General features: G+C 35.2%; 1 protein-coding gene across 2 annotated transcripts in view; it reads left to right on the plus strand.

Annotated features, from left to right (window-relative positions):
* The window catches only part of LOC137646105 (protein CREBRF homolog), a 37,091-nt gene that overhangs the window by 14,754 nt on the left and 3,723 nt on the right, over positions 1-18,614 (plus strand). The window contains exons 3-8 of one of the 2 annotated variants that reach the window (XM_068379299.1): positions 1,478-1,508; positions 8,315-9,401; positions 12,337-12,441; positions 16,225-16,429; positions 17,585-17,675; positions 18,317-18,402. In XM_068379299.1, the coding sequence (XP_068235400.1) occupies positions 1,478-1,508; positions 8,315-9,401; positions 12,337-12,441; positions 16,225-16,429; positions 17,585-17,675; positions 18,317-18,402 (1,605 nt within the window). The remainder of the gene's footprint in view (positions 1-1,477; positions 1,509-8,314; positions 9,402-12,336; positions 12,442-16,224; positions 16,430-17,584; positions 17,676-18,316; positions 18,403-18,614) is intronic. The other variant, XM_068379300.1, reaches the window with a different exon arrangement.

The following is an 18,614-nucleotide window of genomic DNA, read 5'->3' on the forward strand; positions in this document are numbered from 1 at the left end:
TAATAGTCTCATATTTTTCTTCTCAATCTAAAAAAATTATAACCCTTCTTTGGTGTAAATTAGTTTCTTTTTCACATATCAATTACGTGATATTAATTCTCCGTGTGTCTTTATATTAAATTGATAGATGAACTTTCTTCGTGTGTCGTTACGTAAAAAGAAAAGATGAACATCATGGTTAGAGTACGCCTCCTCCTTTGTTATGTTGTCCATGTTTACGTCATGTGATTGTTGATATGCGATTGTGGGTAGTTTATTTAATTGTTGATTTATGTAGAGGATGAATGATTTTAATGACATGATATATGTAAGGGGAGAGAGATCTATTCATGAACGCTGATATATGTGAAATGTGAAGGGAGGTGCACAATGTTTCCTAGTCGCGGTTGTATTCGTAAGACGCCGAAAGCTTCCTCCTCTTTCGTTATTTTCCCAGTTTTGTGGTAGTGAAACTAGCTACCTAGGATGGGTTGGGGAGATTTATGCTTTACTTTCCCAGTTTTGTAGTGGTGGTATAACATGTGAGCTACTTTTGAATGGGGGGAGATTAATGCTTTATTTTCCCTGTTTTGTTGTAGTGAAACATGAGCTACCTTGGGGGAGGGGGGTATTTATGCTTTATTTTCCCAGTTTTGTTGTGGTAATGAAACATGTGAGCTACCTGGGTTTTTTTGGGGGGCGGGGGGTTAGATTTATACTTTATTTTCTTGTTTTGTTGTGGTAATGAAACATGTGATCTACTTGGGGTTTGGGGGTAGATTTATGCTTTATTTTCCCAGTTTTTTTTTTTGCGATGGTAAAATGTGTGAGCTACTTGGGATAGGGGAGATTTATGCTTTATTTTCCCTGTTTTGTTGTGGTGAAACTGTGAGCTACCTTTTCAGGGGGAGATTTATGCCGTATTTACCCAGTTTTGTTGTGGCAGTGAAACATGTGAGCTACTTTGGTTTTTGGGGGAGATTTATGCTTTATTTTCTGTGTTTTGTTGTGGTAGTGAAACATATGAATTAACTGGGGTTTTAGAGGGAGATTTAAGTTGTAATTTTCCCATATTTTGCTGTAGTGGTAAAATATGTGAGCTACTTCGGAGGGGGAGATGTATGCTTTATTTTCCCCATTTTGTTGTGGTAGTGAAACATGTGAATTAATTGTGGTTTTGTGGGAGATTTAAGCTTGATTTTCCCATTTTGTTGTGGTAGTGAAACATTAGAGCTACTTATGTTTGTTTGCAATATTCTGTTTCTGCCTTTTTGTTGCATATATAACATGTTGCCCTGTGTTGACTATTTAAGATAGTTTTATTATTTTTTAGAATGTTGCATAATGAAGAAAGAATTTTATAGCCTACTGTAGAAGCTGGCATTTAAACTTATGAACAAGAATATTTTGTTAATTAGATGTTTCTGTTAGATTTTTTGTTTAGTCATTAATTTTATTTCTTTTATTACTTTGTATTTTTTTTTTCTTTTCTCACTAGGTGTGGTGTCCTAGGAGAGCCTGTGCGACAGGTTTGTGATTTTGGTTTGTTTTTGTCTCGAGAATTAAGTTAATGATTTGTAAGGAGGTTTGGTTTTGCAGGCTTCGATGGAATATTCTACATTGCTTGTCCGGAAGCATTGGGATGATAGCTGTTCATTGTGTTTCTTTACAGACTGCTTTTCTGGTCCTAACATGTATAGAAACTCTACTCTCTACAGGACCTACAAAATTAGTTTATCGTATACATTATGTTTTACATATTATTATGATTATTTTTATTATTTTATTATTATTATTATTATTATTATTATTATTATTATTATTGATATTATTAGTATTGTTATTATTATTCATATTATATTATTGTTATTATTATTATTATGATTATTATTATTATTACTGATATTATTATTGATATTATTAATATTGTTATTATTATTATTGTTGTTGTTGTTGTTATTAGCTAGCCTACAATCCTAGATGGAAAAGCAGAAGTCTATAAGCCCAAGGGCTCCAACAGGGAAAAATATCCCAGTGAAAAAACAAAAATATTACTATTATTACTTGCTAAGCTACAACCCTAATTGGAAAAAGCATGATGCTATACGCCGAGGGGCTCCTCACTAAATAAATGGTGTTTTATTGCATAATGTATTTAATACGTTCTTAGGTATTTTTCATATCACACTACATAACTGGTGTTTATTGCCAAATCCAAATTATGGAAAGACAATGTTTGGCTTGGGTGTAAAACTTACAATTGATTAAATTTACGTAAACAATGAAGGTAGTCAGTTTTATACGAGTTCATGGTTCTGCTATTTTTCCCTGTTGGAGGACTTAGGCTTATAGCATTTTGTTTTTCCAATTAGGGTTGTAGCTTACCTAGTAATAATAATAAAAATAATAATAATTTTATTTTATTCATCATTTTAGATTATAATAATAATATTAATAATAATAATAATAATAATGATAGGTAGATAGATAGATAGATAGATGTGGTACCGTCATTTTAATTTTATTCATCATTTTAAATCGGGTAAATAGACAGGAATTTCAATTAATTCATATACATAAACATTAAAATATCAGTAAGTTATATACGATTTTCCACATAGGAAATGTTTCTTAAGGAAAGCATTGACCTTGTGGAGATTGACCGCACCGACACGATTGCGATCTCTGGCATCTGTTTGCACCTTACCGTTAAAGTATGTACCAAAAACAACAACGAGTTGCGTGCCAGAATGGAAGTCAACATGTCAGTGCGTATGGCTCTTATCCAGAGGAACTGGTGTGGCTTGTAGGTTGCTGCAATATATAAGAAATCGTTCCAAAATATAAGAAAAAATCGGTGCCGTTATAGTATGTGGCCTACCTTTTTGGATCTGTTATAGTATGTGGCCTACCCGGTTTGAATGTGTCCTACCTAAGCCGGTTTGAATGTGTCCTACCTTAGGAAGAGTTTGTATATATATGTAATGAAATCAATTATTTTTCACAATTGTTTAATATCTAACAATACAATTTTAAAAGAACAGTTTCCTTACCTACGAGTACGACGGGAGAAGCTAACTTAAAAAACCCACCTAACCTATGCTAAAAGCCGTGTCCTTACACGGGGGGGCTGCCGCCCCCCCGGACCCCCCCCCCTTACACAACATTAACATTAACTACATAGTTAAATACTGAAATCCATGTGTACTTACATGATCAATATTCGTAATAACAGTATGTAGGCCACATACTATATCAGAGACAAAATTCCGTAGGCCACACTCGAAAGGTAGGCCACATACTATAACGGCACCGAAAAATCGTATTTAGTTCAGGGGCAAATAATGTATTCAAGCGAGAGTCTATACTCATGACAATAAGTCACTTCATAAGAACATTCGTATTGTTTACCTCAGGGGCAGATAACGTACTCAAGCGAGAGTCTATACTCTTGACAATACATCACTTAATAAGAAAAACCGCATTATTTAGTTCAGGGGAAGAAAAAATTAATCTTTTCATGGGAAAATTCGTATTGTTTAGTTTAGGGGCAAATAAAAAATTCAACCGAGAATCTATACTCTTGACAATAAATAACTTCATTGGAAAATTCTAATTGTTTAGTTTAAGAACAGAACAATTATCCAAGCGAGTCTATATTCTTGACAATAAATCATTTCATAAGAAAAAATCGTATAGCTTATTTTAAGGGCTTAAACAAGTACTCAAGCGAGCTTTTATACTCTGCACAATGCATCACTTCATAAGAAAATTATTATTTAGTTTAATGGGAAAAAAAGTATTCACGCGAGTCTACTCCTGACGATAAATCTCTCTCTCTCTCTCTCTCTCTCTCTCTCTCTCTCTCTCTCTCTCTCTCTCTCTCTCTCTCTCTCTCTCCGTCGTCTGTTATCTGTCTGATAATGTTGTCTGTAACTGATTTTATGTATCTGTGTGGTAGTCAGGACAATAACACTTTATCAGAGAGAGAGAGAGAGAGAGAGAGAGAGAGAGAGAGAGAGAGAGAGAGAGAGAGAGAGAGAGAGAGAGAGAGAGAGAGCTTAATTAGTGGGTGATATAACATATGTTGAAGGAGGTTCTTTGTTTTGTACTTTATCGGTTATTAACCTCTGCCGTTCGCGTGAACTGTAAATCTTTTGTTGTTCTTAATTCGAATCTAGAAAAGTTGAATGTAAAAAGCCTCTCTTAAAGAAGGACTCGCTAATTTAAATGTTTTTAAAACCTTAATGAATGAAATATTAACATTTTAAGACAAATTTGGCGCAAAGATAAAGTTCCATAACAACAGCCAAACTTGGAACGGAAACACACGAAAGGTGATGTCCTTGGACCAACATGATCATGCTGGCAGATCTTTGGCTGTTCCGGGTGTCGAGGAGGCTGTGGGAGAGTTCAGAGAGTGTAGGGGGACGGGTGTACGGTGTGTACCAGAGGTATGTTACGCAACGTGAACCCTCCCAGATGGGGGGGGGGGGGGGGCAGACCCACCCCAGCCGAGGTTGTACAACCCTCCTACTCCTCCACGTGATGGGCTTGGCACGTGACATGATGTGATGTTGTATACAAAAGCTTATGTATAACTAAAGTATTCTCTCTCTCTCTCTCTCTCTCTCTCTCTCTCTCTCTCTCTCTCTCTCTCTCTCTCTCTCTCTCTCTCTCTCTCTATCATTGCTGTGTACTCATACACTGCCAATAAGACAAATTAATACTCTCTCTCTCTCTCTCTCTCTCTCTCTCTCTCTCTCTCTCTCTCTCTCTCTCTCTCTCTCTCTCCTCTCTCTCTCTCTCTCTCTCTCTCTCTCTCTCTCTCATTGCTGTGTACTCATACACTGCCAATAAGACAAATTAATACTCTCTCTCTCTCTCTCTCTCTCTCTCTCTCTCTCTCTCTCTCTCTCTCTCTCTCTCTCTCTCTCTCTCTCTCTCTCTCTCTCATTGCTGTGTACTCATACACTGCCAATAAGACAAATTAATACGATACACATTGCCATGCCTTATAAATGGCTAAAATAATTTTTTGGGAAGATACATACTGTATTATTTATTTATAGTGATTTATTTCCTTGTTTCTTTTCCTCACTGGGCTATTCTCCCTATTGGAGCTCTTGGGCTTATAACATCTTGCATTGCCAACTAGGGTTGTAGCTTGGCTAGTATTAGTAATAATAATAATAATTTGGAATCTTGTTTATATTAAAATTATAGCCCTGAGTTATGTGCACATTCTCTCTCTCTCTCTCTCTCTCTCTCTCTCTCTCTCTCTCTCTCTCTCTCTCTCTCTCTCCTCTCTCTCTCTCTCTCTCTCTCTATATATATATATATATATATATAGATATATATAATATATATATATATATATATATATATATATATTATATATATATATATATATACTATATATATATATATATATATATATATATATATATATATATATATATATATATATATATATATATATATATATATATATATATAGTATATATATATATATATATATATATATATAACCCACACAGAACTAATAAATAGCCGTATTCTAGTGCAGAGTTCAATCCTGTAATACAGCATGTTTAGAATTGACTTAAATTACACTGGTGCAAGGCGCATCACCAGTGATAAAGCTAGCTAGCGGAAAGGAGAGAGAGCCCCCCCCCCCTGGGGCCCTGGTTGTGCCCTCCCGGTGTGAATCAAGGTCACAGAAGAGACACGTGGAGTCATTTTCCTATGTGTACTGCCACACGTCATGATTGTTTGTTTGGCTTGTTGCTCTCTCTCTCTCTCTCTCTCTCTCTCCTCTCTCTCTCCTCTCTCTCTCTCTCTCTCTCTCTCTCTCTCTCTCTCTCTCTCTCTCTCTCCTATTTAGTCTATCCGTAGAAAAATAACAAAAAGGATAATGATTTTTGAACCATTCCATCGGCTAGCAACACAAGCAGTAGGAGAGAGAGAGAGAGAGAGAGAGAGAGAGAGAGAGAGAGAGAGAGAGAGAGAGAGAGAGAGAGAGAACAACCAAAGCATGATGTGTTTGTTTGGGATGTTGCTCTCTCTCTCTCTCTCTCTCTCTCTCTCTCTCTCTCTCTCTCTCTCTCTCTCTCTCTCTCTCTCTCTCTCTCTTGCATGGCTTGTGTTGATACTGATAAAATGGTTCAGAAATCATTACCTATTTTGTTGTTATTAATTGGCATAGAGACTAAATCTCAACTCTCTCTCTCTCTCTCTCTCTCTCTCTCTCTCCTCTCTCTCTTCTCTCTCTCTCTCTCTCTCTCTCTCTCTCTCTCATTATATATATATATATATATATATATATATATATATATATATATATATATATATATATATATATAGTATATATATATATATATATATAATTCCTTGTGATTTTTTCTTTTTTTTCCAATTCATGTGTAAAATTTTCATATACATATATTAACAAAGTTAATATATGTCGGGAATTTGCAATAGAATGACCATGAACACAAGCAAGCAAATAAGTCGAGATATGCTGTAGGCTATTGTGTAATACAATACTGTATTAATTATTGTTGAATGAATTAGGCCAGCAAGCATAATTAACGAATTCCTAACATCTGTTTAAATATTCATAAAGTTATAGGATAGTATTTCTTTTTATAACAACATCTGTGGCTATTTTTATGTCTTGTGCATATTTATCACAACTAGCGGTACAATTAGTATCATTAAATAATTAACACAAAATTGTTTCCTCTTGTCTTGAGGCTTTCTCAATTGTAAGAGAATTATCTTACATACTCCATATTGGATATACACTGGCCTGAAGCCTTGTCATACGCTCACCTATCTCACCTATATTTATATTTTCTCTTAGCTATGGTTCTAGGGAATTAGTTCTTCGAAAATAGATCAGATAATATTGAACAATTAAATTGCAAGTGCCATGTCTTTATTGTATTTGAATTCGTAAATACATCCTTTTGGTTTAATTCCAACAGTATTGTTGGCTATTCGGTTTAGGCATATACGCTGTGTTCTTATATTTGTCCTCCTGTCCAGGCTGGTAAATTGATTGATGAGAATTGAAATTTATAATAATTTGTTAACTCGATAGTAATTTTTCATTAATAAATGTTAGTTGATTTTCTGTCAAATAGGAGAGAGTAAAGGACTAGATTTCCTGTAGAAATGCACATCTGCTTCTTCAAAATAAGGATTAGGAATTTTGGTTCTCAAGATTATTAAGTATTGAATGGAAGTGATACATGATTAGAAGTAATTCTGAAAGGTTTTACATTAGAAAATGAAAAGTAAAAGGTAATTTCAGTCAAATGAATGTGTAAAAGAAGTGTTTTACTGATGAGAAGAAAGATAAAAGTGAACTCAGGATGTTAATGTTACTGAATGAAAGTTAATTTTCAAATGTATATGAGTCCCATATATTCACTGTTTGGAGACTTCATTGATTAATTTGACATATGAATTAATTAATAATATATTTCATTTAAAGCGTTGGAGTACAGTTTGTTGAAGAATAATTTCATGCAATACGTTCTGAACATTATGTTATTTGAAAAGAAATATGCCTTATACACTTCACAGTTACATTCTAAATTTGTTTACAAGTATACATCACTTCTTTGAGAGAGAGAGAGAGAGAGAGAGAGAGAGAGAGAGAGAGAGAGAGAGAGAGAGAGAGAGAGAGAGAGAGAGAGCGCACTTATTTTTACCTACAATTTTATATATGTTCTGAATTTTTAAAATTGTCATTAAAGGTATATTTTTGTGGTCGATATCCAGTTGTCACAGAGCTGTAGCCACGATGAGTTCTGAAAAAAATTTAAATATTTTTGCTTTTCTTTAAGTAATGTAGAGTTTTTAAATAGTCAGGATGTATTCTTTAGATATTCTGTTATTTTGTTTTGTATTTTTGTGATTCTGATTATCTAAATGTCCAGAAATGCAATTTGTTTATCCTATATACTTATCATACCAAACTTGAATTACTATAGTGGTCAATTGAAGATTAGTATGTAATTACTGTAATTTTAATTTTTAGTATCCTTAAAGGATAAGCATTTCTGAGCAATTATTATAGGTATGCTTAAAGTGTTGGGTTACAGAAATGCAATATTTGTACCCTATATATTTATCATAACAAACTTGAATTAATGGTCATGTAAAGATTATTAGATTTAATTATGTAATTGATTTAATTTTTAGTATGCTTGAAGGATAAGGATTTCTGAGCAATTATTATAGCTATGCTTAGAATGTTAGGTTACAATATATAAAGAGTTTGCTTTGTGATTGTAATTAATGTTATTTTACTCTTTTTCAGAGTGACTATCTGTTCGACTGGTGTGACAACGGAATGGGAGTTGACACGCCCATGAGCGGGGGAGTCCCAATCCCCCGAGGTCCCGGGAACAGGGCTTCGCAACACGTTCATAATTTTTCCGGCCTCTCGTCAATGGCTCTACATATGGAGGAGCATAGCTCACTCCCCAACCAACCTTCAAACAACAGTTTAGGTCCTTATTGGGAGAATAACACCGGTATGACTGTTCCCACAAATAATGACAACAGCAGCCTTTCCCCAGTTGGACCAAACTCTCCTTCTCTGTGGACGCAGTCAATGGATCTCGACTTGGACATCAAGTTGGAACCTCTGGATGATCTTCTTGGAGTTGATGATCTCCTTCCAAATCATTCCATTGGTTTAAATTCAACTGATGAAAACAACATACTTGATGATGTGAATTTGGACGACCTTTTGATTCCTGAGAAGTTTTCAAGTTCTGGAATGGATCAGTCTAACTCTCCTTTGACAATGTTGACCGTTCACCCAGATGAAGTTATGGATAACAAAGGTTATTCAACACCTACTGGATCTGGATACATCTTTCCAACAACTATGACGCAACCTGTAAAGCCTGAAAGCTCTTCACTGTATTCTCTCTTAGCATCATCATTCCCTCCCCAGGGAGGAGGGTGGAGAGATCCCCTCCTCACATCGTCCTCTCTTCCTGGACAACAAGTCAACAACCAGTTAGGCAGTATAGAAGAGTGTCCCGGGTCAAATCAACATCAGAATATCCCTCAGCAACAACACAATCAAGCATCTGGCTCAACGTCGGCACTGCAAGAGTTATTGTTACGTTCTCCCACTCCATTGTCTCCTCACAGCGTAGCATCACCACAAGGTGCACCTTCTCCCCAGGAACTACCTATGGGACAATCCGTACCAAGACCAACGTCACTTACGGCTGCTAATCCCCTACTCTCTGCCAGACTTTCATCGTCAGCACCAACTCGCAATTTTTCCTTTGAGCAAGCATGGCAGCGCAGAGAACCACGACAGCACCTGCTATCAACGGGATCGCTTGCAGAAGAATACGGTGGATCAGCTTCATCGCTAAGTACAGGTTTGTGTTTTTAACCTTATCATTAGTAGATACATCATAAGCTTCTCTTGTATTGGGGGCATAGGCTGGTTTTCTTCTGTGTATGCAGTACGTTTAGGTTGATAATTGCTTGAATTTATGTGCTCCTTCATATGCATATGTTTGGTTTCTTCTTTCCATATCCATTATTATAGTATACACGTATTACAAAGATCCAAAGCTAATATACTAGTAATGATTATGTTTTTATTGGTAATCAGTAGACTGTGTACTGTATATCACATAGAAAATGAAGCCATTCATGTACTCTATTTGGTGCAGTATTTTGTCTGAATGATTGTGATGCAATTAGTTTACAAGAGGTGTTTCAATGGTTTTTTTCTTCTTTATAAACAAGAGTTGATATTCTTTGTTACTATTCAGAAGTTGGATTTGGCAAGTTGATAGTGTTTTATAGTTGAAAACAGTGATCTGGGTTTATATTTATATGTATCATCAATTGTTGCTAGTCCACTGCAGGATAAAGGCCTCAGACATGTCCTTCCACTATCATCTGTATGTGGTCTTTCTGTGTCAGTCTATACTTTACCTACAAATTTTCATAGCTTGTCAATCCATAGTCTTCTCTTCCTTCCCCTGCTTCTTTTGCAGTCTCTAGGGACCCATTCTGTTATTCTTAATCTCCATCTATTATCTGCCATTCTCATTATATGTCCTACACATGTTCATTTCTTTTTCCTACATGTTGTTAGAACATTCTCTACTTTAGTTTTCTCTCATATCCATGTTGCTCTTTTTTTGTCTCTAAGTATTACTATACTCCCATCATTATTCTTTCCATAGCTCTTTGAGTTGTAAATAGCATATGTTTGAAGGCTTTAGTAATGCTCCAAGTTTCTGATGCACAAGTTAATACTGATAGGACCATATGATTAAATACTTTTATTCTTTTTTTTCTTAGAGAAAGTGGCATTTTAGTTTTCATAATCTCATTTTGTTTACTAAGCTCTCCATCCCATGCTTATCCTTCTTTTAATTTTGGTCTCATGTCCTAGGGAAACACTTACTGTCTGTCCTATCCTAATTATGTTTATTGATTACCAATCTTTATAAGTTAGTCCTTAACCCTTATTTGTTTTTTTTTACATTTTTATTGAACATTATCTTGGCTTTACTCATACTCATTTTCAGTCCTAAGTTTCTGTTTTCTGTATTTAAATCTTCTATTATCTTTTGCAATTCCTCCCATGATTCACTAAATAGAACTATATCATCTGCAAATCTTATGGGCAAAGTTATTTTTTATATCACTATAGTGATATATATATATATATATATATATATATATATATATATATATATATATATATATATATATATATATATATATATATATATATATTGTATACATACGAGGTCCATTCAAAAAGTATCCGACCTTGGTTCATAAAAGGAAAAATAATTCACCAATCAGCTAATTAGTTTTGTGGGAGTTGACAGCACTCTTACTGCACATGTGTGTAAATTTTAAAATCTTTAGTGTGTGGCAGTACCCGCCTGTGAGGGCTAGAGTGCAGACATCCAGCACAAGCTCGTCGGATTTTCGTCCTTACACAACATGTCGGAGCGCATCGAGCAGCGCTACTGCATTAAGTTCTGCTACAAGCTTGGTGATACACAAGTGCAAACTATCCGGAAGATTAAGCAAGCCTTTGGCGATAAAGCCATGGGAATAACGCAGATAAAGGAGTGGTATAATTGCTTCAAGCATGGACAAACCTCAGTTGAGAGCAAGCCACGGTTAGGTAGGCCATCCACCAGCAGAATCGAAGAATTCATTGAAAATGTTCGTCGAATAGTGGAGGACGACCGTCGTATAACCATCAACGAAATTACTGAAGAAGTAGGAATAAGCACAGGATCAGAAATGTGGGCGGCGCGAAACTGGCAACTGCACCATGATAATGCATCTGCTCATTCTGCCCACTTGATCCAAGCTTATCTGGACAAAAAAAACACTCCACTTGTTCGGGATCCTCCCTACTCTCCGGATATGGCACCTTGTGACTTCTGGCTGTTCCCTAAACTGAAAACAATCCTGAAAGGTAAGCATTTTGAGTCGAGAGGGGAAATTATTAGAAAAACGACAGCAGAGCTTTACAGCATCCGAATGTCAACATTCCAGAGATGTTACCAGCAGTGGCAGCACCGGTGGGAAAAGTGTTTGCACTCCCAAGGGGAGTACTTTGACGGTGATTGAATAAACAAATTTCAAATGTACAGTTTTTTTCTTTATGGACCAAGGTCGGATACTTTTTGAATGGACCTCGTATATAATATATATTATACATATATGTATGTATATTAACTTAAGGTATATTGCTTTTTACCTAATGTAAGCAGCTATTCTTAAGTTTCAAAGTATTGGTTCCAAAAAATATCAAATTTTGAAATTAGATTAATGTTTGTTTGTCTAAACATATTACCATTATTATTAAATATATATGTATGTCATTTTTAGCCAATTATTTTTTACCTTTGTTACTGTAATATGTTTCTTTAGCATACCAGAAAATTTTCTATACACTATGTTTTTGTAATTTAATGGATTTGTTTTCTTTTTAACGTGAATATAGGCTCCCTTTTTGGTCTAAGAGTATAAAATGCAGTATCTTAACTTGAACCAATTTAGTATAAGTGTAGTCAGTTCTTTTTAGTGAGGCAGATTTGCACCGACTCGCAGGGGTGCCCTTTTCGCACGGTAAAGTTTCCTGATCGCTGATTGATTGGACAAGATAATTCTAACCAACCAGATAGCAGGAAACGTTTTCCGAGCTAAAAGGGCACCGCTGCGAGTCGGTGCAAATGCTCCTCATTAAAAAGAATTGAGTATAGTTCATTACATTTATCTAAAAGCAATATTTTCCAATTTAACATTATTTTGCCTTTTCACCAGTTGGTGGGATCCTTTCCCCTGCTGCCCATGATTTATCCATCGATGAAGGAATCGATTCGGAGGATGAATCCGATAACGAGCATTATGACTCGGAATCCGATAACGGTAAGTACTGTCGTCTTGTGAGGACATAGCACACTTCATATACTGTATAATAATGTTTTTGTCCAGTCGTTTTAATATGACAAAATTGGGAGTAATTGGTATTTTTCATAACCATACAAACTTGAGTTCTTTTACCAGGAGATTTATCAGTGTAAACACAAGCTCACACTGATCATTCTCCTTCTAAAAGATTGTTGGGTTGTATTCGTGTCAGTACAAATAAGTACCGCTGTGTTACAGTAAACTGCAGTCAAAATAGGTAAAAATTAAAATAGCCATACGTATTTATTGATATATTTTTTTAAAAAGTGGAAAGCAGTCAAACGAGACTAACTAGTAACATGGAGTATGTGTGAGATGTTGCCAGTTTCCTGATATTTCATTCATGAATCTTGCCCTAAGGCAGTGGGTTGCAATCTGTGGACCAGGGGATTATCAGGTGGGCCGGACAAAAAAATAATGTAAAATTTAAAGTTATATAAGAAATATGATAATAAATACAAATAAGATTATATATTTTCTATTATCCGGACCTATAATTATAATTAAACAGTATATGAAAAAAATATGGAAATAAATATATTTTCTTTTCTTATTCTAACTCACTAATTGTTCATGGTATAAATGTACAATTACATGTGACTTATAATGAGTGAAAGTAAAGGGGTGGGGGGGATTTATTTCCTTGGTGTGCAGAAGGCAAGATTGGTACGGTACTTGCACAATACGTGTCTGGATTATGATACAGCACATGGAGTTTATTTCCATGGTGTGCAGAAGGCAAGATTGGTATGGTGCTAGCGCAATACGTGTCTGGATCATGATACATGGAGTTTATTTCCATGGTGTGCAGAAGGCAAGGTTGGTACGGTACTTGCACAATATGTGTTTGGATCATGATACTTGGAGTTTATTTCCATGGTGTGCAGAAGGCAAGGTTGGTACGGTACTTGCACAATACGTGTCTGGATCATGATACATGGAGTTTATTTCCATGGTGTGCAGAAGGCAAAATTGGTACGGTACTAGCGCAATACGTGTCTGGATCATGATACAAAGAATTTGTTTCCATGGTGTGCAGAAGGCAAAATTGGTACGGTACTAGTGCAATACGTGTCTGGATCATGATAGGAGTTTATTTCCATGGTGTGCAGAAGGCAAGATTGGTACGGTACTTGCTTGCGCAATACGTGTCTGGATCATGATACATGGAGTTTATTTCCATGGTGTGCAGAAGGCAAGATTGGTACGGTACTTGCGCAATACGTGTCTGGATCATGATACAAAGAATTTGTTTCCATGGTGTGCAGAAGGCAAGATTGGTATGGTACCAGTGCAATATGTGTCTAGATCAGGATACATAGAATTCACTCCACTGACAATCAGATGACATGGTCACCCTGTTGCTATGCAATGCAAGTTACCAAGGATTTAACCTCTTTCTATGATGCACAATGCCATATGCATCTTATGGTTTTATACTATAATTTCACTAATATGATTTTTCGGAGAAAAAATGAAAATAAATTTCAAAGATTCAATGCACCACCATGTACAGTACCTCGCATCAAGTTGTATCAATTGGTCTACAGTTTTACCTCAAAAGGTCAATTTGAAAGTTTACCTTAATTCAAGGTCACAGATTTGTCACCCCTGGTGGGCACTGTATGCAACCATTGGAAACAACAACCCCAAAGGATAAAGGTTCAACATATATAAGGTGTTGTGCTCGATTTTCAGACTGGTGGCTCTTCTCATCTCTTTCTTAGGGCTGACAAATAATACTCTGCCACGAAAATGCTTGAACACGCCCACCCTCATACTCGCAAACATCTCAAACTTGACTTTTCTTTCGCCACCCTCTCAAGAAGAGATTTCTGGATCTGAAAGCATGCTATTGCTGTTTTATTTCCTCCAATTTTGGATAATATAGCAGAAAAGTTGCATATACATATATTTTTCTCTTGTTCCGTTTTATACCTTAAGGACTGTGAGCAAATTGTATTTACATTTTCAGTTAAACAATTAATTTGTTTACCAGAGAAATTGTCATGGAAATTTTCCAACCATTTTTGCATTTTAAATTCAAGAAAATTATACTGTATTAAATTTTAATGCACTAGTTTATTTTTAGATAATCAAAATGGTAATTTAAAGATTCTGATTATATTTGTATATTGTATTGAATTTATGAAAATCTATATTTTCAATTTATGGTAATAACATATAATCAAGTTCCAGTTCTAAGAACTATAACTTTTATTTTGAACTTAACAATTCCTATTCTAAATCGGAATTAGTGAGCCATGGGTATTTAGACATCAAAAGTCAGCCATGACTTCAAAAAGTTTGAAGACCGGTGCCCTAAGATGTAATATTCTGTAAAAGTATAAAATATGTTACCAATCTCCATATCAAATCAGAAAGAGAAAACAGCTTATCACCAGTGTTCTGCAATACTTATCAAGTGATAAATTTTGAAAAGTTTTATCATGTCTATCAATATTTTATTGGAAACGCCCTTGTCTGGCTATCTGCCGGTCTGGGGTTTAAGTCCCACTCACGCTTGACAGTTTCTTGTAGCGTGTGCAAGTTCACCATCCTTGTGAGCTAAGGATGTGAGGGTTTGGGATTGCCTATATATCTACCTGCTGAGTCATCAGCAGCCATTGCTCTACCCTCCATGATCTTAACTTGAATGAGAAAGGCCTTGAGCTCTGAGTGTATAGATAGTCAGTCTCAAGGGCATTGTCCTGCTGGTGGTAAATACTCGAACCATTTTGATGGTATACAGATAGAAACTAAAGTATGCAGATTTCAAATCTAACGTGGACATACTAATGAAAATGAATGAAATGAGATGGAAAACAATGTCAATTCCTCAAGTGACGGTAGATTGTAGTAAAGCAGACTGTGTCTAACCGCTTCCCTGCTTCCAGACAGGTTGTGGGTGGAGTAAATATGATGACCAGATTAAGGCCCCCTTGGGAGATATGACTTGAGTTGGATCATAAGTCCAGAATAAATTTATAAATATAATGACCAGGTTAAGGGCCCCTTGGGAGATGTGACTTGAGTTGGATCATAAGTCCAGAATGAATTTATAAATATAATGACCCGGTTAAGGGCCCCTTGGGAGATATGACTTGAGTTGGATCATAAGTTCAGAATGAATTTATAAATATAATGACCCGGTTAAGGGCCCCTTGGGAGATATGACTTGAGTTGGATCATAAGTTCAGAATGAATTTATAAATATAATGACCCGGTTAAGGGCCCCATGGGAGATATGACTTGAGTTGGATCATAAGTCCAGAATAAATTTATAAATATAATGACCCGGTTAAGGGCCCCTTGGGAGATATGACTTGAGTTGGATCATAAGTCCAGAATAAATTTATAAATATAATGACCAGGTTAAGGGCCCCTTGGGAGATTTGACTTGAGTTGGATCATAAGTCCAGAATAAATTTATAAATATAATGACCAGGTTAAGGGCCCCTTGGGAGATTTGACTTGAGTTGGATTATAAGTCCAGAATAAATTTATAAATATAATGACCAGGTTAAGGGCCCCTTGGGAGATTTGACTTGAGTTGGATTACAAGTCCAGAATAAATTTGGCAACTCTAAATGACAGCCATGTTTCTACTTAATTTAGTTTGACCATAGTATACCTTAGGAAGTTATCGTCAGCTGTTTTTTTCTCATCTTGCAATTATTTACATAGCAGGTAATTTTTATTTGTTTTAATAATTTTCTAAACTTAGAATTTTTATATCAGATTCCGTTGTGAGTGAAGACACCGGAAGTGTGTGTGGTTCTCTGGGCAAGAAGGAAAGGTATTTCTGGCAGTATAATGTACAAGCAAAGGGACCGAAAGGTCATCGCGTCAGCATCAACCAACAGGAGAAAGACCCTCACAATCTTCCTTCAGTCATGGACCCTGTGTTTTCGCCCCTATGCTCTATACAAGGCATAAAACACAGGTAAGACAATTTCTTCTGTAAGTTCTATGTTTTACTTGCTTATTTCTTTTCCTCACTGGGCTATTTTTCCTTGTTGCAACCCTTGTTTTTATAGCATCCTGCTTTTCCAACTATGATTGTAGCTTAGCTAGTAATGATGATGACAATAATAATAATAATGATGATGATAATAATAATAATAATAATAATAATAATAATAATAATAATAATAATAATAATACTGTATACAAGTCATAAGTCATAAAACTCGGATAAGCTGATATCTTTTGAAGGGGTCATAAATTAATGCTTTTCAATAAACTGAATGAAATTAAGTAATTTTATCTACTGTATTTGTTGGAGTAAAATCAATATTTTTGTCATGTGATAATATCAAGAATCCATGTCCTGTTATTAATTGTTAATCCTGCCTTCTTAGTTACCAGTAATGTTAAATAGATAGTTTACTAAGACCAATCAGTTACATTTGTAGATTGTTATAAGCTCACTGTGATGATATTTAAACTGAATCGATTAGATTTAAAATTAAGAAAAAGTATAGTTAGAGAAGTTGAACAATCAGGTAGAATAAAGAAATCAAAGGGAATGAGGAAAAATAAAAGTCGAAGGAGCCATACGGAAGATCCCTAAGAGCTATTGCAATGAACTCATGCTCCAAAATGCACCACCTTATGCTAGCCAATTTCAAAATAATTCATGAACATTGTGAATTTTCAGGAATGTTCGTAAGTGAAACAGGATTACGATTTGTTATACGCAGACATGTTTAAAAGGATCATTATATTGGTGCTTTTATATAGTCATTCAAAATGTGTGGAATAACTGTCTAGATATATATAAATGCTGTCATCACAGTAGGATTACAGGGGGCCCAACATATGGCTGTAACAAATCTCCTTCCCTAAAACTTATCGTCACAGGTATCAAAATGTTTAATCGGAAGTAAACATGTGGTAGTTGATTAAAAGAGGGATTGTATGAGGGGCCCCCATTTCTGTTTTTTTTCTATTTAAAGGTTGTCAAGTTAGCACTTCAACGTAATAGCTTTTTCTATTCAGAGATCAGTATGGAAATAATAGATTTCCCTTTAAAAATCTTTATTTTTTACTAATACATATTCTGTTATTCATATTATTTGTGTTTCTTTTATTACAGTGGAAAAGCCAGAAGAGGAGATGGTAATGATCTTACGCCAAATCCCCGCAAGTTGGTCAGCATTGGCAGAGAACTGGATAAACTTAATAAGGTACGATGAAGATTTGTATCGTCACTTATAGAAAGTTTCTTCATGGTTATGGAATTTTTTTTAAATGGAAAGGTTTGTACAATCCACAATGCTATGTACTTATGAAAATTGGAGTAACGGAATTGTTTCAAGGTATCTTACCTCGTATTTATATTAGTATCATCAAAGCTACTGGCTTCCTGACCAAATAAAAAAAAGAAAGAAATATCTCATTCTTCCACTCCCCTATGATGTCTAGTCATACTGATAGATGTTGCAGCGGGAGGAACATCAACAATGAGTATAGTTATTCCAAGAACTTCATGCCAGCCTCTTGAGCTCAAACTAATTTAGTACTGTGCAGTATTTTGAAAGCGTTGTGGTTGAAAATACCCCCCATTATGTTATCTATCAGGAGAATTGAGTATCATGAGAAGGAGAAAGAGAGAGAGAGAAATGTTTTCTGTTTTTCTTATTTAGAGGTCTGAAAGCCAGTAGCTTCAATGATATTATCAATGGAACTACAGTACGAGGTAAATATTGAAATAATAGGTTTTACTATCAAAATTCTTATACTGATTCAAGAATATTTCAAAAGTTTACTACTACACAGTTAATATAAAAGTGTTATTAATACAATATTTGTTTTTTCTTTATTATAGACAATTAATGACATGACCCCTGTATCGGAGCTACCTTTCAATGTGAGACCAAAGTCGCGCAAGGAGAAAAATAAGTTGGCATCCAGGTAAGAAGCGTATTTTCTTAATAACTCATTTTCTATACTGTAATGTATTATGGCAGTCATGTTACTGTACATTTATAATTAATAGATAGATAGATAGATAGATAGATATTAGTATTATGACTACAAGGTAAAGGTTCTTTGAGTTGATAGTTATGGAATCTGGAAATTTCTTTCTGGATCTGATGAAACATTGTGATCATTGTTATTTTTAT

The sequence above is a fragment of the Palaemon carinicauda genome, chromosome 8 (genome assembly GCF_036898095.1).
Source record: "Palaemon carinicauda isolate YSFRI2023 chromosome 8, ASM3689809v2, whole genome shotgun sequence".
In the NCBI taxonomy this organism is placed as follows: Eukaryota; Metazoa; Arthropoda; class Malacostraca; order Decapoda; family Palaemonidae; genus Palaemon; species Palaemon carinicauda.